Consider the following 27695-nt stretch of genomic DNA (forward strand, 5'->3'; position numbering starts at 1 on the left):
TCTGTAACGAGCAGCGTCAGTGAGCATGCATGGTGCACACAGGTACCAATATTTCTGCAGGATGGATACTCAGAAGTCTAATTGCCAAATGAAATGACATGCAGGTTTCACACAGGTGCTGCCAAAGTGCCTTCCCAAAGCCCTTCCGGTCCCACACCCACTCCCAGGGCAGTGGGGAAGGCCCTTAAGCCACAAATAATGCAGAGCTGAGCTGCCTCCCCTTCTGCGCCCTGAGACCTGGCGTGGAGACCGCCGCTAGGAGCTCTGAACACACAGGCCCAAATTGGGATAGAAGATGGATTTTGATAAAAGAGGTTAAATAACAGTTTTTTCCATTTCACCTTATAGGAGTGGGATGGGGGGTTGGGGTACCGGGCCTCCAGCCAATAGAGGACCAAGAGTTGTCAGGAGGGCTTATAAAGCTTGCTATTTCTGGCATTTTTTCTCTTTCTCTGCTGATTATGCAGCAGAATCGCACAGAGGCTGTCGCGGGCGCGTTCTCTCGCTGCTGGGGCTTCTGTGGAATGAGACTCGGGTTCCTTCTACTTACAAGACACTGGTGCATTGCAGGTGTGTTTCAGCAGAAGGTAAGCAGCGGGTGCCCGCTGCCCCCTGGGGTGGAGGTGGTCAGGCTGGCACTGTGGGGTGAAGACAGATGATGTCTGGGTGGGGGCAGGCAGGGACCTGGACAGGTGTCTGTCACATTGTAGAATGAAGATGCTTTGGAAGGTCCAGGAGGCCTGCAGTTGGCAGCTCCTTCTTGAAAAGAAATTCTGGAAGTGGCTGGTACCAGCCCCCAAAGAGCTGGTCTTGGTGCCCAAATGTTCAGAAAGCATTTGTTCGCCCATTCGTACATCCATTTAACATGCCCTGCAGTGGGCCTGACCAGGTGTGATGGGGGGGGGGCGGGTCTGGCTAACTCAGATTGAAACAAGGATGGAGCTGGCCCATGGCATGGTAGGAGCCCAGAAGATACCTGGGATGAGGGGTGGGAAGGGCCTTTCAAGGCAGGAAGGGTGAGAAGTAGCTGGGGACATCACCGGGAACAAAGTTTGAGCTGCCTCTTGCATTGGATTTTGGAGTTTGTGGAATCAAAAATTCCTCTCCCGATTTGGTGAGTGCCACCTTTTCCTTTTCTCCATTAATGATATTGAAAAGATAACCAGTTGGGATCTCCAGTTGCCCTCCTTTTGTAGAAGAAAGGACAGCAAAAAATGAGAAAGGACATCGTCACAGATTTAAGGGCAAACACACACACGCATTATAGGTGACAGGGATTTTGAATGCAGAAACAAAACATTCATGGCATTTTCCCGCCGTCCCTGGGGAGATAGTCTTTGTGATGGGAGTTGGCTGAGTTGGGGGTGGGGCTTGTTACAGTTGACAGGGCTGCACCCAGCTGAGCCGAGAGAGAGAGTGGGAGGCCTGACCTCTTCTGGCGCCGATTCATCACAGTCATTGTTGCAAATCTGGCTGCGTGCACGTGTGTCCCAGAAATGGAAGCCACGCCACTCTCTCAGGCCTGCTTTCCCTGGCTCGGAATATCCCAGGTCAACTGAGAGAGACCAAGAAACAGGAGCTTCTGTGGCCCGTGTGTGAGCTCCACTTCCTGCACACTGGGTCTAAAAGCAGGCAGTCACAGGCCCCCAGTGTGCTGGGAAGGCTTTGGAGCCAGCCAGCCATTGAGGAGATAGCTATTGAGTGCCCACTGTGTACCAGGGGCTGGGTTAGGTACCGGTTGCAAATCTCAGCTCTGCCTCAAATACAATCTGTGACATTGGGCAAGCTTTTTGAGCCTGGCAAGTCTCAGTCTCCTCATCCATAAAATGGGGACACTGATACTTGCTTTTCTGTGTTGTGATGATTTTGTGTGTGTGTGTGTGTGTGTGAGAGCATATCTGTGTATGACCTGGGGAGCTCTCCCCTTGTGCTTGTAGCCAGAGGCTCTGTGTTCTGGTTCTCTTCTTAGGGAGCTTGAATGCACGGCTGCAATCTGCTTTGCAGCCCTGGCTGATATGAATTTCTCTGTCTCTGGTCACATCCATGGGCTCTTGACAGGGAGAGGAGTAAATGACAGGGGCTTACTCGCTGTCTTGAAACAGAACTGACTCTAATTTTTAACACTTCCTGAACAGCTTACTCAATACCAGTCACCAGCGTTGTATAATACAACTGGGATCTCAAGACAAAAGCCAGCTAGTAAACCAGTGTTTGCTGAGAGCCCTGGGTCAGGGAGAAAGGCCTTGGAAGAGAGGAGGGAGTGGTCTTGGAAGGGAGGGTGTGGCTGGAGTATCACCACCCCCACCCCCATCCCCACACATCTCCCAAACCTGGAGAACAGAAGCTGAACCCAGGTTTAACACTTGGCTTTGAGTCCTGGCTCTACTCTGCGCTCGCTGTGTGATCTCCGGCAGGTCACCTTACCTCTCTGAGCCAGAGTTTCCTCTCCTACAAAATGATGGATTGTTAGGAGGATTAAACAAGATCTATCAAGCACTTTGTTGGTGCTCAGTAAATAAAAATACTCATCTCTCTTGAGGAAGGGACCCTGCAGAGCCTTTGACAGGGTGTGGCACACAGCAGGCACCCACTGAATATTTACAGAAAGAACGAAGGTGCCCAGGGAGTGGGAAACCGCAGTTGCAAGTATGTACCCTGCTCTTGTAATTGCTTTGTGATCTAGGGCAAGTTCTTCACCTTTTTTGGTCTCTGATTCCTTCAGAGAAATAATTCAGGCTGGTCCCAGCAGCCCCTACTGTTTTACTCCTTGTTGGAAATCAGGGTTGTGTGGGGACCCTCCAGAGGAGGATGAACTGCATGTTTGAAATTAATTTCCTTCCCATCATTAGCGGCGCCCGTAACGACTCTTTCCCTGCTGCCTGGTGCATCCACAAACCAGTAATTAATGAAATTGGGAGCAGAAGCAGGGATGCAGGGTTTCCCGAGGAGGCGGCTTGGGCACAGCTGGGCCGTCCCTGTGGCACCCACTGTGATTGCCTCAGGGGCCGAGGGCTGCCCAGGAGTCGCCATCTCTGTCTAGCCAGGAGGCCTGGCAAATGTTCACATGTGTGAACAACAGCAAACGAAGTCCTGAGCTATCATAGACGGGGAGTGGATTCCCCAGCTTCTCCCAGACCCTGCGGTGACATTTTCCAGGGAGGGTGTGAGGGCTTCCCCGCTGTCGGGTGTCTGTGGAGATGGGCATCGGGATGGGAATCAGGGGCCTGGGTGGGCAGGCTTCGCTCTCGTGATTTCTGGCCATGAGACTTGCGGCAACATTCTTACCTTCTGCGGGTCTTAACTTGCTCTGCAGAGCAGTTGGGGCCAGGGGAACGGATGCCCCTTAAGGGTGGGGGAATAGTGTAGAAAGGCAGCTTTGATTTGCACGTCCTCACCCCAGAGTGTTCACCTGAAGGAGACGGTGGCTCGAAATGGTCCTTATCTCGGTTCACGTGCCCGCAACCCCAAACATGCCCTCCCCCATCACGCCCATCTTGGTAAACATCATGACTGTACACTACTTGGCTTAAGTCATCCCTGACCTCTCTGTCTGCCGTACTCCCTGTTGGTTGTGTCTTCAGTGTACAACCATGTCTCCCTGCTTCACTCTTACCTGTGGTTGGGTGACACTGGAGCCTCTACCCAGGCCTCCCTGCCTCCGCCTTCCCTCTTAGAGTCTGCTCTGCTCACAGCCCCCAGCGGGATCTCCGGGAACCAATCCCCTGCTTGAAGCCTTGGTCACTTGTACCCACTGGATCTGTTTCAAAATCCTTCATATGCCTGCTTGGGGGCGGGGGCACCTGTCGGATCTCAGGTTTTGCAGTCAGAGCTAGCCTCTGTCTCCTCCCTCCTGGGCAGAATCACTGCCCTGCTGCTGCCTAAAGCCCCTCCCCTGCTAACCAAACTATCATGCTTCTCGGTTTTGTACACCCAGACCCTTTTGTCCAGAATATGTTTTCTCTACCCCTCGAGCTGCTGCTTATTCTTGCAGACAGAGTTGTGGCATCACTGCTTTCTAGAAGCCTTCTCTGATTGCCACCTCATCCCACCCCCAACAGACTGAGCCAGGGGCCCCTTCTCTGTGCCCTTCTCATCGGTGCTGTGATGCACGGAGGGGACTGAAGCCATGTATGATGCACCTTTATCCTCATGCCTTCTGGAAGGCTGGATAGCACAGACTATCTGCTTGGGAAACATTACTTTAGAAAGTAAATGCGAAGAATCCTTTGCAAATTAACAGCCTTCAGACCTAGACAGACTGGATCAGGATCCTCAGCCTGTGGTTTGATTTGGCTGTGTGACCTCAGAAAGCCACAACCTCTCTGAGCTTTGAGAGTCAAGAGGATTGACAAGATGACACCTATAACAAATTCCCTCTTCTTTCCCACTTGCTGGACAGTAAATGTCCCCAAAGGCACTTGGAACATTTCAGTGGCCACTCCCCATTTCCCCGAGCAGAGTAAACCTAAAGAGGGGCAAGGCCCAGAGCAGCCCCCAATCCCGTACACAGAGGAGCCCGGCATCGAACCCCAAACAGGAGCAAACAGGAGCAGCTATCGGGGCAACCTGAGATGCAGAAGCCACAGGAAGAAGCCACAGGCCAAGCGGATGTCAGCTGCTCTGGGGCCCCATGTGGTTCCTCGGATGTGCTGAGCTATGCAGCCCCCACGCCTGCCCTCGCCTGCTCCTCCAACCACAGCATCAGATAAAGCAGGCGGAAAGAGTGCTGCCTTCCTCTCTCTGGGGAGGGGTAATCTCAGTGCCATCTGTGGGGCACACTCTGTCCCCTGTTACCTCGCTGGCTGCTCCTCCTCTCCCCCGTCGCTTGCTCTGCCCACCTTAGTGGTCTCCACCGGCACACTCCCACCTCAGGGCCTTTGCACGGGCTGTTTCTCCCCCACCTACCTGCCCGGCTCACTCCCTCACCTCCTTCCAGTCTTTGCTCGACTATCACTTTCTCAGTGAGGCCCACCGTGACCACCCTGTTTAAACTTGCGTACCCTCCACCTCACCACTCCTGATTCATCTCACCTGCCCAACCTTTTCTTCTTTCCATATAAGACTTAGAACCGTCCAACATACTAAGTAAATGACTTACTACGTTTATCGTTTATTTTCTGTCTCCAATGCAAAAGGGAAGCTCCGAGGATCTTTGGTCACTCCTGTATCTCAGGGGCCTGGAATAGTGTCTGGCACCAAGCACATACTCAATAAATATTCCTTCAGGAAGTGGACGCATGAGAGAGGGGATAAGAAGCAGCCCAGCAATGAGAAGAGGGTCAGGATGGGGATTTTGGATTCTTGTTCCGTGTATATGCACACACGCCCTCAGCCACTTTTTGAGCCTCTCAATGTTCGGGACAGGGCTGGCCCGGGGTAAGTGCTCATCAGCGGTTGTAGGAAGGAGGGGGAGACTAAGTAATGCCAGTGGAACGGAGACCTTGGCATATTCTACGAGTTGTTGAGTTGGCAGGAGAGTAGAGGTCCAGTGGGAGATGGTGAGGGATGGCACTGGAGAAATCAAGAGCCAGACCAAGCAGGACCTCAGGACCAAGGGAAAGAGGTGAGTCTTTATCCTGAGGACTGTGGGGAACCTTTAAAGGATTTTGAGCAGAGGAGTGACTTGTGTATGGATGATTTAGGACTGGGTTCTCCTGGTTTGTGATTAGGTGCGAAAACCCAGGCTTTGCTCTTCTACTTTCCAAGAGTCAGCTGTCTGCCAGACAGACCTTGGTTATGCTTTTCACAAGGTTTCTCATGAACCCATTGTATAGATGAGCAAACTGAGACTCAGAGAATGGAGTCTTATGGAATCCGTCTTCCATGTGGCAGCCTGAGTCATCTTTTAAAATAGAAATCAGAGCACGTTGCTTCTCTGCAAAAACTCTCCAGTGGCTTCCCATTTGAGATAAAATCCAAGTCCCCACCACGACCCCAGGGCCCCACATGCTTTGGCCCCTGCCGACTGCTCTGATCTCATCCTTGCTCCTGCCCCTCTGCTTACCGTGTTCCAGCCACATTATGCCTCCCCTCATGCCAGAGCTTTCTGCTGGCTGACCCCAGGGACTTTGCACTTGCTGCCCCCCCCCCCCACTTATTATGTGGCAGGGCCCTTCTCCTCCTTCAGGGCTCCCTCAGTTAAACTGTCACCTCGAGAGAGAGACCTTTTCAAGTACTCTGTGTTTCTCTCCATCTTCTATCTCTGCACTCTGTTTGCTTCACAGCATTTGTCACAGTTGTAGACACTTTTGTGTGTGTGTTTGTCACCTGCCTCCTCCAGGGGATTCTGAGGCCTTCGGGGGCTAGGACCATGTCTGTGGTGGATTCAGGGAGCTCTGGGCCTGTGGGGATGGCTGATGCTCCCAGGCCTGCCTGAGGAGACAGACACCTTGCAGGGACCCAATTCCTGTTGCACCTGGTCTTGACCCGCTCCCAGTGCTGCCCACATTCCCTGTAATGGTAAATGCTCTGCCTGACATTTCGGCAGCCTGGTGGATCCATGTGTACCTGTGGAAAGATGTCAGCTGAGTCATCTAATAGCTGTGAGACCTTGGGCAGTTTCCTTTATGTTTCTGAGCCTCAGTTTTCCTCATCTGTAAAATGGGCATACAGAGGGACAGTGTCCCAACAAGGGCCTAGCGCATGTGTGCCCAGTGCTTGATTCAGTTCTAAACTCCCTTATCTGAAATACAAAAGGCTCTGCAACCAGCAGTTATCTTGTAAATATGCTGCAAACTCATTCGGCCCCCAAGCCTGATCTAAACTAACAGATATAAGTTTCACTTAGCCCTCTTGTGTGAACATTCATAGGATTCAGTCAGAAATCTGAATGTGTTTTAACTGCAGGTGTTGTCCCAGACCCCACAGAGGCTACTACCTAATTTGTGGAATCTTCACTTTCTCACTTTTATGAAATCCAAACAGATTCTGAATTCTGAAACTCCCTGGGTTCTGGCTAAGGGGCTGTGGACCTGGGTGTGTGAGTTGCTGCTTGAAGACCCTCCTGGGGTCTGGGAGGGTCCACAGGGGCCTTTGACAGACATGGCAGAGCCAGAAACCTCGTTTCCTCTTGGTTTCTTAGCAGCCAGTGTCTTTTTAGTCACCTGGGGTTAAGTTGGGTTTTGTTGGCTGAGGGGCCAAGGTTAAGGCTTGGGCAGGGTAAGCGCCGGTGCTCAAGCATTTCCGGTTTGAATTTAAAAGGGGAAATTTTTTTTTCTTATGAATCATCAGAAAAAGAAATCAGAAGGAAGTGTGTGACCAAGGAGAGGAAATTAGGGTTTGCAAACTGCGTGAGTCACCCCCTTTCTGACTCTTGGGTGATCCCTTGCTCTTGGCAGTTTTCATTCATCTCTGAGACTCTTAGTTCTGAATTTTGGAAAATATACTGGAGACTGTCGTGGTTTTATTCTGGCTTCAACCCTGCTTCCCTTTCTAACCATCAATATAAATTTCTATGTTTGAATCACTGCCACACTCTTTTACTTATTATTGCTTTAGCAAGTGTTTCTTCCCTGCTCAGAGTCCTGCTTCTGGGCTCCACCCCTGGATCACCACAGAAGCTTCTGCCTGGCTTCCTAGACAGGCTCCAGTCTTACTTTCCCCCATCCATTCTTTGCCTGAAGCTAAGAAGCCAGTTTCTAAAATGCAGCCCACAATCTGGGCTTTGGTCTCAACCGTCCACCCCCACCTTGCGTAGCCCTGAAAAGCCCCATCGTGATAAGGTCCTATTTGCCTTTGCAGCTCAGCTCTCACTGCCTCCCCTAAGTAAGTAGGTCCTCCTCTCCAGCCCTCTGTCCTTGGCAAATGCTGTTCCCACCAGCCTGCCTGTCCTGTCCATCTGGTGCCTTCTCCCTCACCTGGCTAATTCTGCTCAGCCTGTAGGTAGATTGGCTTAGAAGCCACCTCCTCTGAGAAGTCTCTAGGCTCCCATGAACTCTGGCTCCCATTGCACTTATCACCCACTTATAGTTCCTGGTCCTGTCCTCTTCACTGCACCAGATGCTCAGGAGAACAACGACTGTATCCTGTCCATCACTGGTACCATCCCCAGCACTCGGAACAGAAAGCTGTTTCAAGCAAGAGTGGGTGGACTCGAGACAGATGGGCAGTGTGGTGAGGGGGTGACTCTTGAGGCAGCAGGCAGGGGTCTTGGGTACTCATCTACCCTGCTTCTGGCTGGCTATCTGCCTGGCGGTGGCTGCCATATTCCTTTCCAGAAGGCTGGAAACTGTTTTCCATGTCAGCAATGGGGGGAAGTATCCCAGTTTCATTATAGTTGGTGTGTTTCATGTACATTTCTCCCATTTCCATAGAATCAAGGGTACATTTTTTCCTATGTATTTGTCTCTTGGTAGATTGCCTCCTGTGTGACTTTGCTGTTTGTGTCCTGTGTCTTTTCGTCTGTCGGCATCTTGCTCTCTTTAATTTGAGCCGTTTCTGCATCGTATTTATTAACTGTCTCATAGTTGGTGCTGATATTTTCTTAGTCCGATGTCCTTTTCATTTTGGTTTTATCATGCTTCCTTCTACAGAAGATATTAATGCGTATATATTTGAATCTGTCAATCTCCCTTCCTCTGTGATTGCTTCAAGGGCTGAGGAAGTTATCCTGCCGCCAGAGATCTGATAAACATTCTGTTCTGTTTTCTGATATTTCCCTATAACATGACTTTTTAGACTTAACTCTTGAATCTGTTTAGAGTACGTTTTGGTAGGTGGCTTGCAATGGGTATCTAGTCCAGTGTTCCTAAGTAGGAACAGGATAACCCTGTTATCCCCGTTCTGTTTATGAAATAATTGGTCTTTGTCTCTTTGTTTCCAAAAGGAGAGACAAAATAGAGTAGTTGTTATGGGCAGGAGCTCGCAGAGTTAAGATTCTGGCTTTGCCACTTTCTAGCTGTGTAACCTTTGAGCATGCTGCTTACATCGAGCTTTTCTCCTCTGTAAAAGGGGGTCGTGGCATCTCCCTTGTAGGCTCATTGCAAAGATTGAGTGAAATATCTTAAGTAAATCATGTCACGTGATGCCTGGCATAGAGTAAGTGCCCTCCTTAACCATAATGTGTTTCCGTACAGAGTTGGGTCTAATTCTCTACCTTCTCTTCTGTTTCATTGATTTAAAGTTCTCCTTTGACACCCCTGCCCCACTGCTTTAATTATTTAACTGTTGCTTCACAGAATGTTTTATCTCTGGCCAAACTAGATGACACCTCCCCAATTACTCATCTGTTAGGAATATTGCTTCAAACTCTCACTGTTTTTTTTCAGTGAATATTGAGTCTTCCCGTGCACTCTGCGCTATAGCCCACCTCACACCTATGCACACACACATCAGTTTTCTCACCCTCCCAGCTGCCTCGCCTCCCAGCTCTCTGATCACTCTGGCCCCTCTACCTGGCAGGTGTGTATCAACTGTCTCACCTGGCCTATCTCTACCTAATGCCTTATCACCCCAGCTGTCATTAGTGCTGGTGTCTGTACTGCCTCTGGGCCCCAAGCTTCCCTGGGGATCATTTCTGTGTCCCTGGTACCTTCAGAGCCTGGCACATGGCCAGTTACATCATAGATTCTCAGATCAGGGATTGGGGAAGGCGGGGATGCTGCCACCATCTTGGATTTTGAGGGTAACTGGCCTTTGTTATCTTCTGGAGGCACAGGCTCGGGGACCCCAGTACTGTGGTGGTTTTGACCGTTGGCATGCTGTGGCCAGTCGCTGGGGGCTGTCTGCCAGCCCTGGCCTCCATTTCCCCAGTGGGATAATGGGAAGGAGTCTAAGAGCCTATCAGCCCTGAGGTTCTATGATTTATCTTAAACTGGGTGGCTTGGCAGTGAAGATGAATTTGAAGAACTCATTGGCATGTGCTCTGCCTTGGAGTGGGGTTTGCGCTCTCTCTCTCTCTCTCTCTCTCTCTCTCTCTGTGTCCGGGAAGAAGGTCCGGACCCAGAGGTCCTAACTGCCCTTCTGGCTTCTGTGCTGCAGGGTCCCCAGGGAGAGCCCAGACCTAGGGCGTAGGGCTTCCGTAGTGAAGAACAGAGGAGTGGACCTCAGCCTAGGCAAATGGCAGGGGCGATAGGGGAATCCAGCCTCTCTAGGGCACCTCGGTGTGCCCGCACACTGACGGGAGGCACGCACAGCCCTGCCAGTCCCATTCCCATTTTACAGGAGGGGGCATCTGAGAATCAGAGAGGTGAGGTTCCTGCCCCAGCCACTTGGCCACACAGCCACACAGCAGCTAAGTGCAGAGCCTAGGCTTCCAAAACCGGTCGGCTCCAGTGTTCTCTCAGCTCCCAAGTCCAAGGGCTGATTTCAATACAGCGCTAAAAAATATAGTAGCAGTGTTTACAAATATCATTTCCTGTGTTATCTGGTACCGACAGAAGGAAGTGAACTTGGTACTTTGTCTATGTTAGGTTTTGGGGTTAGAGGCATTAAGTGTCAAGTTCAGGTGACCTAGAAAACCTTTCTAGGTCAAATTACGATTTCAAAAGATTTTGTTTTCTTTTCCTTTCTTTCTTTTTTTTTTTTTTTTAACCGCCCCACGATTGAACGCTGTCGTTGACATATTTCCCTTCCAACAATACCAGCCCTTTGTGGCATGATTGAGGGCTTGTTTTGTAGCACTGGGGAGAAAATATCTTCCAAATCATCTGCTTCTCATTGTCTCAGTCACACTCACTCCCCCAAGCCACAGTCCCCACAGCGTACACTCATGTGGCTTTTAGTTAATTGTCTTTGGCAAGGATCAGTTTTGGGACTTGTTCCCAACCGCTCGGATGATAGATAATTGTCAAGCACAAATACTGGCCACTCTGGGCAGCCTGAGGCTCTAGACCACTGACCGCAGCCCAACCTCTGGGCAGAAGGCTGCGGGTGGATAGCCCTGTGCCTTCGTGAGTAGCAGGGCAAGGCCACGAAAGTAGCACAGCCCAATCGTGAGAGCGTCAGCTCTGGAGGTGGACATCCTGGGTTCGAATCCTGACTCCACCACTTACTAGCTGTGTGGCCTTGGGCAAGCTGCTTAACCTCACTTGACCTCAGTTTCCTCATCTGTAAAATGGGAGCCTTAGAAGCAGTAACTCACCTTGTAGGTTGGTTGTAAGGATTATATGAGTTAAAACTCGTAAATCGATTAAACGAGTGCCTGACATATCGTAAGCAGGCTGTAAATGTTGCACGGATTAGTTAAAATGAATAAATGATCATAGCTGTAGTGGATGCTGTTGTAAGTCACCCAGATCCCTCCCCGATTGAGACGCTCATTCTTCCAGCTGTGGAGAGTGTTGGCTGCTGCCACTCGCAGCCGAGTCTCTGGGTATTGCCTTTGGTGGAAGGAGGGACCTTGTCCAAGGTTATCATTCACCCTGTTCCAGGGCAGCCTGGACCCAGTGGCTGGCCTGCTTGGGAATGCAGTGGCTCCTGCCTCAATTTAGGACATCTCTACAGAGCCATCCCAGCCCCAGAGTCTCCTTGGGACAGGCTGAGGCCTCTGTCGTGACTGCATCGCGGTTCAGCTTGCCCTCTGCCCACCTGCTTCCCTCGCTCTGCTGTCACACTCCCCAATCTGCTGGCAGATTTCACTGAGTCTGTTTCCAGGGCACCTGCCCTGGAAACAACAGGTAACCATCAGATGTGAACGGACCTTGATAACCATCTTAAAACACACACTTAGTTTCCTTGCTTCTTTTTCCAGAAGCTCTGTGAGGCGTGGCCTCAGAGTTCTCCGCGATCCCTCATCCCCACCTCTGGGTGGGCGCCATTTGTACACTCTAGACGTGGCTTGGTGAGCTCCCCGTGTTCCGAGGGTCCCGGCTGAACATTTGAACGTGCGTCGGTGGCTTCAGGGCCACTCTTCAGGTGGGAAGAGAAAGGTCTAGCTGCTGAACGAACCACAAAACTTAAACCTGACTGAACTACAAAGGGCCCAGAGAGCCTCGCCTGTTCAACCGTTCCACGTACAAATGGGGAGATTGAGGCCAGAGAGGGGAAGGCCTTGTTCGGGGCCACACAGTGAGTGGATACGTCTCCTCCCCGCCCTTGGAGCAGAGGGTGCTATGGGGAGACAGCGGGGCAGTGTGGTCTTAGGAGCCAGACGTGTGGCAGTTGGTAACAGCGTTATAGGGTCCAATAAATGCTTCCATAGCTTCTCCCAAGCAGAGGGCCGGTCAGCTGGATCCAGGAGTGGGTATCAACGATGGCTTCCTGGAGGGGAACAGCGCGGGAATGATTGGGAGTTAACCGCAAGGAACAGAACAAGAAGGGAGATTCAGGTGGAGAGTACAGAGCCGCAGAGGCCAAGGTATGTGGGAGCGTGTGGTCCATGCCGGGATCTCAGGACATCCCGAAAAGGCAGAACAGGGGAGGACTGTGAGAGAGGAGTGGGAGGCCAGCCTAGACAGTCAGGTTTGGCAGGATGGAGGTTCTTAAGTGCTTTGAATGCTACAGTAAAGAATTGAGACTTTTCCCCCAGTGGTGAGATGGACTTTGACGGAGAATGACCTGGGCAGAACCAGACAGGGGGCTTATCTGTCACGATCCCCACTGGCCCCTCACTGCCTGATCAAATCTGTGCTTGGGCCATCGTTGTGGAATAAATGAGTGGACAGATGAAGGAATGGAAGGTGCTGGAGAAAGATGGCGGCAGTTCAGGGGGAGGGGGGTGGGAGCAGGGACAGCTGCTGATGGGGGAGGGTTTATCATTCAGAGCTGGGAGTGTGGGTCACCCTTCCCCACCCTAGAGAGGCCCACTGGCTCCAGCTTAGACGAGACTCTGACGTACTGGGGGTGCAGGTGGGACCAGCTGAGAAGATGCACGTTGGCTTCTCCAGCAGCAGAAGCCTGGTGGACGGCCATCAAAGTCTTGATCGGTCTGATCTGATGGGGTCCTGGTCCTGCTCTTGGACAGACCACACCCTGACCCACTTCTCGGGCCCCAGCTCCTTGCAGCCACAGGCAGCGTCGGCAGCCCCCCTGGAACCATTCCCCCTCACAGCGGCCAAATGAAAATGTTTGTTGAAAACAACATGTGCATAATTAAAGCTTAATGAGTGCTTGTCTGTTTGGAATGTGCAATTAGATTTATAATCGGGGATGGGAGCAAGCTCCAAATGGCTTTAAATGGAGCTGAGAGAGAGGATAATTTTTGCCATAAATCTGCAGTAATGCAGACGGTGTGTAAGCTGCCACCAGTGGTAGAATCACAGGCCTGCCAGGCCACGCTGTGCCCTCTGAGAGACCCTGCCCGTCAGGATGTCTTGGCAGCTGCTGGGGGGCTCAGTATTGGTCTTTGAGGTGGATCTGCTCTGGGTTGGAGCTGGAGTTTCACCATGTCTTCCTGTCTCTGAGCTCTGTGATCTGAGGTGGCGATGGGGAACTGAGGAATTGGTGCAAGTCCAGCTGCCCTGGTCCCCAGGTGTATTGGCCGGGCAAGGAAACCTGCGTCATCACCATGTCACCTCTGGTCTGGGATGTGCCGCCACGCTTTGTCCTGTGCCCAGGACACGGTGCTGTATCCCAGCACTCAGCACTTAACATTTGTAGAGTGAATGAATGCCTCTGTACCAGCTGCTTGCCTGAAACATCACTCTCCCTCTGTGGGCCTCAGTTTCCCCATATCTCTCGTGGAGAATTGGATTCAGCTATTGCTGTCTCCAAGATTCTGGGTCCGGAGCAGATAGTGGCTGGGACAGCATCTCTGCCAGCACTGTCCAATAGAAGTATAATGCAGACCACTTAACGTAATTTCAAATTCTTTAGTAGTCGCATTTTAAAAAGTAAAAAGAAACAGGTGAAGTTAATTTTAATAATATATTTTAGTTAACTCCATCTATCCAAAATGTGTTATCATTTCAGCATGTAATCAATATAAATATACCAGTGAGGCATTCTGTATTCTTTTGTTGCTGTTGTTCTAAGTCTTTGAGACCTGGTGTGTGTTCTACATGTAAACACCTCTCAGTTTGGACCAGCCGTATTCCAAGTGCTCAGTGGCCACCACGCTGGACAGGCCAGGTCTAGAAGGAGGATGGTTAGAGCGAGCTGGGAAGGCCCTGCTTCCTTGTCTATAAAACGGGGGCAGTGATTCCCACCTCTCGGAGGAGCCAGGTGCCTGGTAGCACTCTGCCACTGAAGTTGCATTGATCACTGTCTTTTTACATTACCTTCCAATATTTTTTTTTTTAAAGGGTCATTTTCTTTTTTTTTAGCAAATGGAAACCTCTTTATTTATTATTTATGGCTGTGTTGGGTCTTCGTTTCTGTGCGAGGACTTTCTTTAGTTGCGGCAAGCGGGGGCCACTCTTCATCACGGTGCGCGGGCCTCTCACTGTCACGGCCTCTCTTGTTGCGGAGCACAGGCTCCAGATGCGCAGGCTCAGTAGTTGTGGCTCACGGGCCCAGTTGCTCCGCGGCATGTGGGGTCTTCCCAGACCAGGGCTCGAACCCGTGTCCCCTGCATTGGCAGGCAGACTCTCAACCACTGCGCCACCAGGGAAGCCCACTACCTTCCAATATTTTTAATTGATAAAACACGTGGCGCCATCCAAGCCAGCTCTGGTCAGTGGTGGGGAAGCAGGTCCTGCAGTGGCTACAACACTGGGCTTGCTTACGAGGCCCCCAGCCCCTCTGGCAGACCATGCCCTAAGGCATTATCTCTCCTTCCTGGTAGACAGGGCTCCTGGCCCAGAGTCACGAGGTTACCTGCTCTGGTTCACACAGCTTGGAAACAGTGGAGGTGGGAAGCCAGTGTGGTCTTTCGGGGGTCCAGCAGCCTGGACTGCAGACTCAGCTTGGGCACGTCTTGGCTGTGTGGCCTTGGGCAGATCCCCTAACCTCTCTGGGCCTCAGTCAGAGTTCTGGATTTCTTGGTGGGCAGAATAAGAATGTGCGTCACGTCTGGCAAAGCACTGATAAAGAGAAAAACTTGTTTTTGGAGAGAAATTGATATTTGACATTTAGGAACAAAGCGCGAATGTCATCATCATAGAAAAAATTAGCCCCTAGTTGGACTGTCTTACAAAGATTTTAACTTACAAATTTTATTTCAAATTACATATGGTGGGCGGAGGCATAAGGGGTTTTACCCACACTTAGGACCTCACAGGTTTGCATGAAGCCCCACTCAGTCTTCATCTACAGAAGGGAGGCAATTATAGCAAGCTTCTAGGGTTGCTGTAAGGTTTAAATAGTAATATAAGTAATAGCTAACAATTTTGAGTACTTTCTCTGTACCAGGCAAAGTTCTAAGCACATAAATTAATTTATTTAATCCAAGTGATAGTCATGCCCATTTTCCAGATGAGGAAACTGAGACATAGTAACTTAGTTAAAAAGTTGCACAGCTTGAAAAGCAAGCACAAGATTTAGACCCAGGCAGCTTGGCACCAGAGCCCACGTTTGTAACCACTGTGCTGTCATCCTTCTTTGAGTGATGGTGGACCTGGACTTAAGCATACGGGGTCTGGTCAGAGTTTGAGCCTGAGGCCCTGTCCCTGTCCTGCTCCCTCTGTGCAGCGCCTCTCTGCCCCTCCCCCATGATCTCCCTGGTGTGATGTGTATCTCTCTGTGAGACTTCCACATAAAACCGCACTCTCGGCAGGGCCCAGGGTGCAGCTGCCACGTTTGCTGCCTCTATACTTTTGAACTGTTTTATCTGTGCAGAACGAGTGTTCTCACGGCCCACTGTGGGGGCAGGCGGGAGCGGTGTAGGCTGCTTTGATTGTTTCCTCTTTAGATCTCCATGAGGCGTATCTCTTGGTGCCTGCAACTGGCCGGCCTGAGGACTGTGCATCTTTGGTCTTTGATCTGTGTCTCTGTGCAGAGGGGAGGGACAGCAGCTTCTACAGAACAACTGTTGCTTTGGTACCTGACATCAAGGGCAGATTCGGAACTGACTGGGTAGCTTTGGGCAAGCTCCCCAACCACCCTTAGCCTTGCCTTGCTCACGTCTACAATGGGGCTGGTCATGAAGCCTTGGGAGTTCTGGGGCTTTCCAGTGAGATGACCAGGCACAGCTCTGGGATGAGGTCTGGAATAGAGTAGGTGCCCACTGGCCTGTGCTCACAGCAGCCTCAGATGTCATGTTCCCTGCTCTTTGCCTGGCCAACTCCTATATGTTCTCCATCATGGGGCTTCCAAGTTATCCTTTTCAGGATACTTCTCTTGAAAGGCCCTTCTCCCTTCTTTCACTCCTCTGTGATAACTTGATCCTACCATTGTCACATTTGTCAAAGATGAGGTCATCATTTTATATCAGAAACAAGATGTTGAATTCGTTGCTGTACCTTGCAAAGCTAGTCTGTCCAAATCAAGCAAGAGCTGAGTTTTGTAGGGTTTGGGGAAGCATGGAGTCCAGGGATGGGGGTACTTTCAGAAGCAGGAGGTTCTGGGGAAGGCTGACCCCCAGCTGTGGACATGTAGCTATGGGAGCGAGGCTGTTATTGATCGCTTGACTTTCAGAGTCTGGGTGGGTACAAAACTGTCACTGACCAATTGAGATGAGCATCAGGCAAGGTTTGTGGTTACTTGTTCCTGTTGTGGGACTATGGCCAAAGAACGGCCTGTCTTCCTTTCTCAGATTTGGAGAATAGGAACGTTTTATTTGCCCAAGCTTCTCCAAAGGACTGGGGGCTCCTTGAGGAGCTGTGTCATTATCATTACAGCATGGCTGGTGTCTGTACAATGTCAGGCACATGGTAAACAATCGCTAGATACCAGTCAACAAACAATGACAGTTGCCCCTTCTGTGACCTCAGAATCCCTTTGCTTTTACCTCTTTTCAGTGCCTTGTGACAAGGTTTATTTACAGTAAACTGCCAATGCTGGGAGTGTGGTACTCAGTGCATTGTAGGTGCTTGGTGCCTGATATAAGGGCATTGACTGATTTCATTTTACCTCAGCATATTTTTTTTTTTAAATGAAAGCTTCATTTCTTTCTTTATTTATTTAATTTTGGCTGTGTTGGGTCTTCATTTCTGTGCGAGGGCTTTCTCTAGTTGCGGCGAATGGGGGCCACTCTTCATCGCGGTGCGCGGGCCTCTCACTATCGCGGCCTCTCTTGTTGCGGAGCACAGGCTCCAGACGCGCAGGCTCAGTAGTTGTGGCTCACGGGCCCAGTTGCTCCGCGGCATTTGGGATCTTCCCAGACCAGGGCTCGAACCCGTGTCCCCTGCATTGGCAGGCAGATTCTCAACCACTGCGCCACCAGGGGAGCCCAACCTCAGCATATTTAAATTAGGTCTTAGATCTAGGAGTGGGAATGAATGAGGAAAAGACATGAGAGGGACAGGGTCAAAGTGAAAGGGCTCACCTTGAATGGGAGGGAGACACTTCACCTGTTTAGACTAAAGGAAAGGAGGTCAGGATGGGTGTGATATTAATAATGTGGAGGAGGGGAGAGAGTTGAGGGAGTATCTGATGGTCTCAGAGACATAGGAGATACAGTCCTCTGCAAGACTGAGGGGCATTGGGGCTGATGAGGGGATAATAGTTTAGCATATAATAATAAAACATAACATTTATTAAACACTTATCAAAAGTCATTACCATTATTAAGTTACAGGTATTAACTCATATCTGATATCTGATAACAGATATCAAAAACCTTATGAGGCAGTAATAATTAACTGCCATCATTACCATTTTACAGGTGAGGAAACTAAGGCAAAGAGAAGTTAAATCCAAGGTCACACACAGCTAAGTAAGTGGTGGAACTTATACTCCTATTCAAGAATCAATGCTGTTGCCCAGTATATCACACTATACATGGAAGTTGAATTAAGTCCAAAGCTGGCTTGAGATGGGGGCTTTAAGATTGGGCCCAAGAATACGGATTTATAGAAGCAAGCAGGACTGTTAAGGTTGGAGTGCATAGCCAGAAAAAAAAAAAAAAAAGACCTAGGAAGAGTTGGATTTCAGTGGATTGAGAAAGGGAGGAGGAGGGTGCCCCAGGCTGATGATGGGGCAATGTGTGCAAAGGCAAGGGTGCTGGAGGTTCCTGCAGCCTTGAGGGATGCTGTGGGAGCTGAGTCTCAGGGCTGGTTGTCATGGAGGGTCCTGGATGCCAGAGTCAATGATGTGGAGTCACTGCAGGGTTTTGATCTGAGCAGTGAAATGATTGCCGAAAGATTGCTAGTGATAGCCAGGGTGAAAGATGGGTTGGGTTGGAAGAAGCTGAGCAGAAAGCTTCTGCTGGTGATTGGATCAGGAGGATGTAGGATGGAAGGGGTCCAGAGTCACCCCAGAGGTACTGACAGTGTACTCTGTAGAGGTGACATCTCTCATGATGGCTGACCGCCAGAGAGAGAGCAGGCTTCTACAAGTGTCGTGAGTTCAGTGTTGGGTGTGTTGAACTTGAGGTGCTCATGGACCAAATGGGGGAAACGTTCAGGGGAAATGGTGCATTGCAATCTGGAGGTAACCTGGCTGAACGTGAGTGTTTGAAAGTCAGTGACATGTTGCAACCCTAAGAAGCCGTGGCATCATCCAACGAAAGTGTGAATCGAGGAGGAAATACCAGACCTATCTATCCACCCACCATTCAGCCCATTCCATTAGCGCAGGCATCCCACACACCCATTCCAGCCATCTGTGTATCTCATCCACCATCCTAATCATCTTCCCGTCACACCCGTCTCTTCAAACTCACCCAGCCATCCCCTCTCATTCATCCATCTGCTTATCCCTCTCATCCCAGCCACCCACCTGCCCATCCATCCATTCATCCCACCTTCTAATTCCATCTGTCCAAGCACTGAGTCATCTCTTTGTCCACTGACCCATCTATCCCACTCATTCCCTAAACCACTCATCTCCCCACCCCCGCTTCCATCCATCATCCATCCATCCGTCCACTCATCCGTCCATATTGCACCCATACACCTACCCGCCATCCATCCACTCGTCTTATCCATCCCAACTATTTACTTCTCTATTCACCACCAGCCACCTGTGACTTTTGAGCACTCAAAATGTGGCTAAGTCTAAACTGAGACGTACTGTAACGTAAACTACATCTGGATTTCAAAGACAGTATCAAAAAAAGACTGTAAACCATCTCATTTACAATTTTCCTATTGATCACATGTTGAAACCAATATTGTTAATATATTGGGTTAAATAAATATGCCTTTAAAATTAATTTCACCAGTTTATACTTTCTTTTTAAACTTTATTTATATTTTATTTATTTATTTTTAAATTTATTTTTAATTTTTAAAAAAATTTTGGCCATACCACACAGTGCGGCATGTGGGATCTTAGTTCCCCGACCAGGGATCAAACCCACGCCCCCTGAATTGGAAATGCGGAGTCTTTTTTTTTTTTTTTTTTTTTAGTTTTTATTGGGGTATAATTGCTTTACAATGTTGTGTTAGTTTCTACTGTACAGAAAAATGAATCAGCTGTATGTATACATATATCCCCTCTTTTTGGGATTTCCTTCCCATTTAGGTCACTGCAGAGCATTGAGTAGAGTTCCCTGTGCTTTACAGTAGGTTCTCATTAGTTATCTATTTTATACATAGTATCAGTAGTGTATATATGTCAATCCCCATCTCCCAGTTCATCCCACCCACCCACCTTGGTATCCATACGTTTGTTCTCTACGTCTGTGTCTCTATTTCTGCTTTGCAAATAAGATCATCTATACCATTTGTTTAGATTCCACATATATGCGTTAATATACGATATATGTTTTTCTCTTTCTGACTTACTTCACTCTGTATGACAGTCTCTAGGTCCATCCACATCTCTACAAATGACCCAATTTCATTCCTTTTTATGGCTGAGTAATATTCCAGGAAGCGTGGAGACTTAAGCACTGGACGGCCAGGGAAGTCCCTTTTTTTTTTTTTTTTTTTTAACTGTGGCTACTAGAAAATTTTATATTACACATGTGGCTTGCTTTATATTTCTATGGGACTGTGCTGATTTGTACCATCCATCATCCATCCATCCATCCATGCATCCATCCATCCCATCCTTCATTCCCGCCCTTCCTTCCATCCATTCATCTACCCAGTTACCACATTTGTCCATGCCACAGATGTTTAATTTCCACCTCCTGTGAATCTGTGGCTCTGTGGGTCATCAGAATAAGGAAACAGAGGCTTCGAGCAGTTACGGAGCTTGCCCAAGGGGCACAGATGGAACTAGCATCATCCGACTCGCTAAAATCAGGGCATCTCACCTTTCACCTTGGCTGCCTATTTGCTAAGTTTGCTTAAAGATAGAAAAGGGATCTATCCTTTTCTTTGTGCATGTGTGTATGTGTGTAGGGGGGTGGTGGCTGTTGGACTAGAGGACCAGCTGCCCCTCTCACCAAGGGGACCACACGTTGTGGGGAGAGACAGACCCTTCAGAAGCCTCTCCTTGGTGGCCGTCATGAAAGGGTTATCCCCACACATTCGCTATTTGCAAAAATGTGGATTCTTTCAGATTCCCAAACTCATTTCCATGACAAAACTCTTGGGAAGAGAAGATGAAGGGCTGGCTTTCGCAGAACAATCTTCCAGCTGTAATGACGACTGAAGATGGCGCTGGGAAAAGGAATTATAATTAGAATATGAAATGGGGAAAATTAATCTATTCCAGTCAGTGGTAAGAGATGTTCTCCTGGCATTTCATGGAAATTCTTAGGCCGTTGTTCCCCACCCTCCTGAAACACACACACACTTTTTTTTTTTTTTCACATTTTAAAGCATGTGGAAGGTTGTGTGGTGTGAAAAAAGATTTTTGACTGAGGGACTGAGAAACTGAAATACGCACAGAATTTAAATTCTTCGTTGTCTTTGTGTGTCTCTGCGTGCGTGGGTCATATGTGCTTGTGTGCACGTTTCTCTGAGTTATATACGTATTCAATTGCAGATGGGTGGGGTACTTACTCTCATCTGGGCATCCCCTCCCTTCCGTGTGTGCAGGCTCTGGCGGTTGTGTACCAGCCCCGTCAAGGGCCTGTGCCGTGTACACTGACGCTTGTGCTCTGGACGTCTTTGTCTGCGATGGTTGGTGCTACCCATGCGTGTGGTGTGTGTGTGTAACTGAGTGCTGTCTTGAACACCCTGTTGTGTGTGCCGTGGGCCCCCGCCAGTCTGTGATGCATATGTTGTCGCCATGCTTGGGCACACTGTGTGTCGTATACCTTTGTGTGCTGCTCATTCAGCGTCACCGCTGTGCAGTGGGTGTCCATGTGGGCGTTTTCAGTCTGTTTGGTGCACGCGGAGGAGGAGGTGACTCTTCAGTGTCTAGGCTTTGTGACTTCTCCCCTTGGCATGCAGGTTCTTTCCTCCAGAAAGCCCCCCACCCCAAGAGGAGGGCTGAGGGGGTAAGTCTCAGGCCTTAGGGCCCTGGGGGCCAAGCCAGGGGAAGCCTGGGAGGTTGCGGGGGCCCCTTCCCTCCTTCCTTCCCCCTACAACGGCTCGGAGGTGGTGGAACGCTGGACAGAGGTGGGCAGAGAAGAGACACCACCCACCCAACCACCACCTTGGGGCCTCTGTTCATAGCCGCTCAGTAGCCGAGTCCTGTGCTCCAGGACACCATGCGAAGCGCCCAGGGGCGACCCGATGGAGGCTGACCCAGGCCCTGCCTTGGGAACCTCTGCCAACTTCTCAGATTTTCCTTGAAGCAGGAAGCAAGCTTCGCTCTGGCATGTGGCTGCTCTTTCTTCTTTGAATAAACAAGTGAATGCAGAAGCCTGCTTGAGGGGGCTCTGAGGACCTCACGGGGACCCGCTGCTCAACCTCTGCGCTACCCCCGGCACACACGCCTCAAAATCCAGGGTCTCTGTCCCTCCCCAGCGCCATTCCCCACCGCTCACTGGGGGGAGTTCCTCCCTCTGTGAAGCACGACCACGTACACATGGAACACCTAGTATGTGCCAGGCCCCGGCAAATGATTGGCTATGTGTGTGTGTGTGGGGGGGGGGAGTGCAGCCAGGCCGTGATCCCTGCCGCCAAGGAGTTTACAGCCTCGTGGGAGAGGCCAAGCCCAGGAAGCAAACAGACCACTCTGCAGTGCAGTGTCTCCCTAACTTCGTGATCTTGGGCGACTGTTTATCCTCTCGACCTGTTTCCTTGGTTTGAAACACTGGTTGTTGTGAGGGTTAAATGAGCTCTTTTATGGAAAGCATTTTGCTCGGTGCCAGGCATATTCATTCATTCACCAAGTATTTGTTCATTGCCTGCTGTGCATGTCGGGGGAGAGAGTGGACCAGGGTGGCTTCGTTCTAGCCAGCATTTAATAAATGGGATATTACACAGAGTTTGGGGGGTATCTTTCCCTCTGCTCCTTTAATACACGTCCCTGTACTTTTAATCTATACCATACTGTTTGATGACTATTGCTTTATAAAATGTTCCAAATACCTGGTTAAATTTCGTCCCCCCCCACGTCCCATCATTCTTTCTTTTAGAACATACATATAAATTACGTGTGATTTTTCAAAAGGTCTTACTTTTATCGAAGAACATGTAGCCATGGTGACACGTCTGATAAGTACCCAGGAGCTTTTGTTGAGAGCACTCTACCCTGCCTAAGTCGTAGTCCCGTTCCTGACACCAGTCTGTGTCAGGTGTTGTGGGATTTGGAGATGACCAGGACACAGTTCCAGCCTCTATGCTGCTCCCACTCTGGGGAAGAAGACAGATATGGAGACAATCTATGTTGTTAGAGGGACAGCCAAAGGAGGTGAAAGCATGGCAGGCCTCTTGGAGGAGATGTTTCTGAGCAGAGCCTTGAAGCCTGAGCTCTGGGGGTACAGTGTGGTAGATGGAGCCTTGCATTTGGGGTCATGCCCAGACTCTAGGCATGGCATGGCCTTTTCTTTTGCAAATCCAGCAGTCACCAAAGGACTCTGCCCATCCTTGTGTTGGGAAGGCACTTGGGTATAAACCCTAATCCCACTACCCCGATGGAAAGATTGGCCTGGTAAAAGACAATGTGAGTGATGTAGTGGCTGTTTCGTTCACTCATTCATTCAACAAGCATTTATTGAGTATCTGCTCTGTGTCAAGCACTATTCTAGGTATTTGGGAGGCATCAGTGTCCAGACAAAGACCCCGACCTCAAGTCCCCTCCATTTTCGTAGGGGAAATCCAACTGTAAGCAATGAACGTGGTAAATAAGTAAATTATGTAGAAAGCTAGAAGGTCAAGGGGCTGTGGAACGATGAACAGGGGCAAGCAGGGCAAGGGAGTCGGGGGTAGTGGGCTTCAGAGCCCACCGAGGTAGGAGGCTGGCATCTGAGCCGGTTGTTAGGAAAACCTCTCAGAGCGAAGAGGGTCTGGATGAACTGATGATTGCAGGATTGAGGACTTTTCCAGCCTCCATGAGGGCTGCTTGGTGATGCCCATCCACATTACAGACGCACACACGGTCGGATGCCGTGAGTATGCAGACTAATCCTACAGGTGGACTCACACCCATGCAAGATGATGGGTGCACAAAAATATTCCCGGGAGCAATGCGGAAATAGCAAAAGCCTGGAAACAACTCAATTGCCCACGTGCATAGCTAGTTAAATATATATGTTACAGGCATGCTGTGGCATACTAGGTACCAGCAAACAAAATTATGTCCTGATAGAAAACCCTTTCCAGGATGTGTTGCTAGGAGAAAAATAAGGTGCGAAATGGTGTGTATAGTATGCTGTCATTTATGTGAAAGCAATGACTCTAATGTATATACAGGGACTGTCTCCGAAAGGATGTATAGGAAGCTGGTAGATGCAGCTGTTGTCTCTGGAGAGGGGCGGTGAATGCCTGGGAGGTGGGGGGAGGCGACTTTTCACTCTGTTGCTTTTTGTACTTTGGGAATTTTGAACCATATGAATATAACCTAATAAAAGGTTTTTTTTTCAATTACAGTAAACTGGCCAGCTGCTGTTGGTGCCCCCCCTCCCCCAGATCCCTTTACTGTCCAGCACAGCCTACTCCCATCTGCTGTGAGCACTGGCTAAAAATGGCTCACAGCTGGCACAATTCTCTGGAGAACTGTCCTTGGCCAAATGGGGGCCACCCTTCTCAGGTTATGACTCCTTCTGTCCCTTAAGGGCAGCCCACAGCCAATGACTGCTGTACATGGGCTACAAAAGTGCAGCCTCCTGCTTCATGCTGGGACTAACTCTGTGGTACCGTCCATGCCCCAGAGCTTGTGGTGGGATCAGGCTACAGCGACTCTCCAGCTGGGATCACATCCTTTTAGCTCCTTCCCCTGTCCTATCCTGATCCCTCCCTCCCTTACAGGTTATTTCTAAAGAGCACTTCTCAAAGATCACATGCATTTGAACCCTTGTCTCAGGCTCTGCTTCTAGAGAACCCGACCCAAGACACTTGTCTCAAGCGAAGGGAACTGGAATTGAGCCAAGTGCTTTGCACGTTTCAGTGCAGCATCCCCTGGAGAGAGGACTACTGTCATTATCCCCATTTGACAGCTGTGGCACCTCAGAAGTTCAGACACCAGCTCAAGATCACACATCAGGGAAAAGGGGAGCCAGTGGCCCCAGAGCCCCTGCTTCTCCCGCTACACCTGCTCCCTCTTGCAGACAAATCTTCCCAACTCCAGCCTTGGCAGCTGCTCAGAACACAGAGTGTAGTTCCTGTACATGGTTTTTACCACAGTCCTCACTGCCTAAGGGTCAAAGGTGAGGGGGCAGAGCCACTTGGGTTGGTAAGACCCGGAGGATGGGTCGGGGACAGGCTGTCCTGATCCCAAGGCTCTGGAGACCTTGGCCTCTCTCCAGCTTGTGGAATTCCAGCTCTAGCTGAGAGCCTGATGTCATTTTGGCCAGGAGAAATATTTGCATACTTCCAGAGATGGGGAGCTCAGTATCTGACAAGGCAACCTGACACATCTATGGACAAGGTATAAAGGGCAGAAAGGTTTTCCTCTCTGCATCCTAAGTGTGATGAACCCAAGTCAGCAGAGGTCACAGAGTAAGGACTGCTCCTTCTACCCTAGAGGGAGTCCTACTGAAATGGGGACTGGGCATCTTGGGCTCAGTCTTTGCTTCTCCAGGCTCCAGAGTCTTTTCTCCTCAGTGCTTTTAGTCCCCTGACCTCCTCTGGCTTCTCCTGGGCCCTTCTTGAGAACATTTTCATCAGAGCTGCCTCTCTTTCTCTGTTCCAGTTTGATGGTGAGAGTGCCTACGTGGGGATGAGTGACGGAAACCCAGAGCTCCTATCAACCAGCCAGGTGGGTGCCCCGTCCTCCCTGTCTAGCCTTGGGCTGGCTGGAGCCAAGCTGCTCCCGGGGTGGGATGGGAGGGGTGCAGAGCAGGAAGCTCAGCCCACGATTGTCCTCTCTTAGAATGATCAAGAGTATCAGCTGAGTCTCCCTCAACTGGGCAGTCAAACTGGGACTGTAGTGTTTTCTGCACATCAACTACCTGGCTCCTGTTGGCTTACAATGGGCATCACTGAAAACTTGATAAAACTCGAAATGTGTTGTCTGCACTCTCCATGCACAGAGGGGACGTTTTCAGCAGCAACGAATAGAGATGTCACATGCTCTCTGGTGCTGCCTGCCTCTCGTCACCACACAGCACCCATGGGGGCAGATGTTGGTGTGGAGGTGCTCACACCCACGTATCAGCATTCGGGGCTCTCCTGCCCACCTGGAGTTGTCTAATGCCACTGGGGAGGGTTGTGGACATGGTGAAAAGGGAGGAGAGCAGAGGCTTTCTGTGCAGCTTTTCTTGGAGGTGAAGGGGGCTGAGTCATCCCCGGGCAAGACTGTCCCCAGCTCCAGCCCAGCCCCTTGGGAGTCCCAGATGCCAGTTGGACAGATTTGCCACTGAGAGCCTGGGCTCTGGAAATTAGGGTTTCTCTCAGCTGGGAGCATCCTTGCTAGAGACTCAGATGCCAGAGAGGGTCCTCACTATAGTCTGGGACCCCATGGAGGGTCCCACAAACATCCTGGAAGATGCTTCCCTAAAGCAGTGGTGCCTGCTGGGTGGCAGCAGCTCAGGGTGCTGGATGGAGGGCAGAAGGGTTTCATAGCTGCTGAGAAACTTGGGGAGCTGGAGGACAAGCCTGTCCCTGGAGCTGCTGTCCCCCCCCCCCAGCTATGTAGTCGTGGAGGTCATGTCAGTCCAAGTTGGGTGGCTGGGACCACATTTTCCAGCTGGGGAAACAGAAGCCTATTAATTCACAAACATTTATGTGCCCTACTCTGTGAGAGGTACTGTGGGGGACACAGATGAGAGAGACATGGGCTTGTGCCCTTAGGGAACACTGCCGGTGAGGGAAGGTACTGTTGTCATCCCAGCGTGGTGTGGAAGCTCCTCTGTTACAGGGTGCTGTGGCCCCCTCCTCTGCCACTGCAGGGGTGTGCCTGTGGACCCGCCAGGCCATGGCCTGTGACCGTGTGAGCACCAGGGGGGCTGCTGAAAAGCTGCCTGTATATTGCTCTGACTTGTGCCGAGCTGCAAGAACTGGGGAGCCAGACTCCAGTCCTGGAAATGCTCATTTTGGAAGAGATCACAGAAGTCACTGAATTGTCCCTAATCCACTTGGAAATGTGATTGTCTCAAAAGACCAGAGTTTACTCCTGAACACCTTATCCGAGCCCTTTCACAATGTTTCAACTGCATTTTGCTAACATCCTGAGCCCTGGCTCTCAGAACTGTGCTATTGTGGAGTCGGCACTGGCTCAGTCCCTAGTGGAGAGGGTTAGTACTGTGCTTCCACCAAGAAGGGCAAGTGGGACTCAGTGGGGCTCCGCGTCTGCTGTAGGCTTGGGCAGAGGGGGGCACAGTCCTTTGCAGGGTAGCTGGAGAACAAATAAATGTCCCCCCGCCAAGTTGCTAACAGTAGCTTCAACTGTTCACCCAACACTCGACAGTTCGCCCTTTTCTCAGTGGTTATTTCAACTGACCTTCACGACCGCTTTGAGACGTACCATGAAGAAGTAAGACAGTATCGTTAACCCCATTTCATAGATGAGGCAACTGAGGCTCAAGGATGTTGACTGACTCAGCCAGGGAGCAGTACAGATGGAATTTGAACCTGCAGGGCTGAGACTCAAAGCCCACACCCCTTGCTGTGTCTGTGGAGAGCTCCGTTCCCACCTCAAGGCTGCCACCAACTTGCTTCAGCCTAAGTGTCACTTCCGTAGAGAGCTCTTGGTGACCCCCAAATCCAAATTAGGTCCCTTCTCTGTAATTCTGTCTCATGGTACCATGTCCTTTTAGTTCACAGCGTTTGTCACCGTGGTTGTCTGCCTTTTTGTGGGATGACTTGAATAACATCTGGTTTCTACCCTAGACTGGGACCTCCCTGAGAGCAGGATCTGGTCTCTCTTATTCACTGTTGTGCCCCCCTGTTGGGCCATAATGCCTGGCACAAAGGAGGCACTCAGGAAATACTTATGTAATGAATGCATTTCCTTAGCAGTGTAAAGAAGTGGTTGGACTCCCTGAGGGTCCTTCGAAGTCTCTTGTGCTGTCACTCAGAGAGTCTCCCTAACTTAGAACTTTATAGAGAAGATATCAGGATTCTCTGAGTCCACGTGGTGGCACAAGCCAACCTTGACGTGAGCAGACTTAGCAATTACAATCTAGACTTATTATAGTGTATCAGTTAGCTTTTGCTGCATAACATGCACCCCAAAAAATTAGTGGCTTAAAACAATAAATATTTTTCTAGTTCATGATTCCAGGGCTTGGCAATTTGGTTGAGTTCAGCTGGGTGGCTCTTCTGGTCATG

General features: G+C 50.1%; 1 protein-coding gene across 5 annotated transcripts in view; it reads left to right on the plus strand.

The window, feature by feature from the left end:
- TOX2 (TOX high mobility group box family member 2) overlaps positions 1-27695 on the plus strand; it is a 137815-nt gene that overhangs the window by 30017 nt on the left and 80103 nt on the right. For all 5 annotated transcript variants that reach the window (XM_057529368.1, XM_057529367.1, XM_057529369.1 and 2 more), the window contains exon 2: positions 25117-25182. In XM_057529368.1, the coding sequence (XP_057385351.1) occupies positions 25117-25182 (66 nt within the window). The remainder of the gene's footprint in view (positions 1-25116; positions 25183-27695) is intronic.

The sequence above is a fragment of the Balaenoptera acutorostrata genome, chromosome 15 (genome assembly GCF_949987535.1).
Source record: "Balaenoptera acutorostrata chromosome 15, mBalAcu1.1, whole genome shotgun sequence".
Classification (NCBI taxonomy): Eukaryota; Metazoa; Chordata; class Mammalia; order Artiodactyla; family Balaenopteridae; genus Balaenoptera; species Balaenoptera acutorostrata.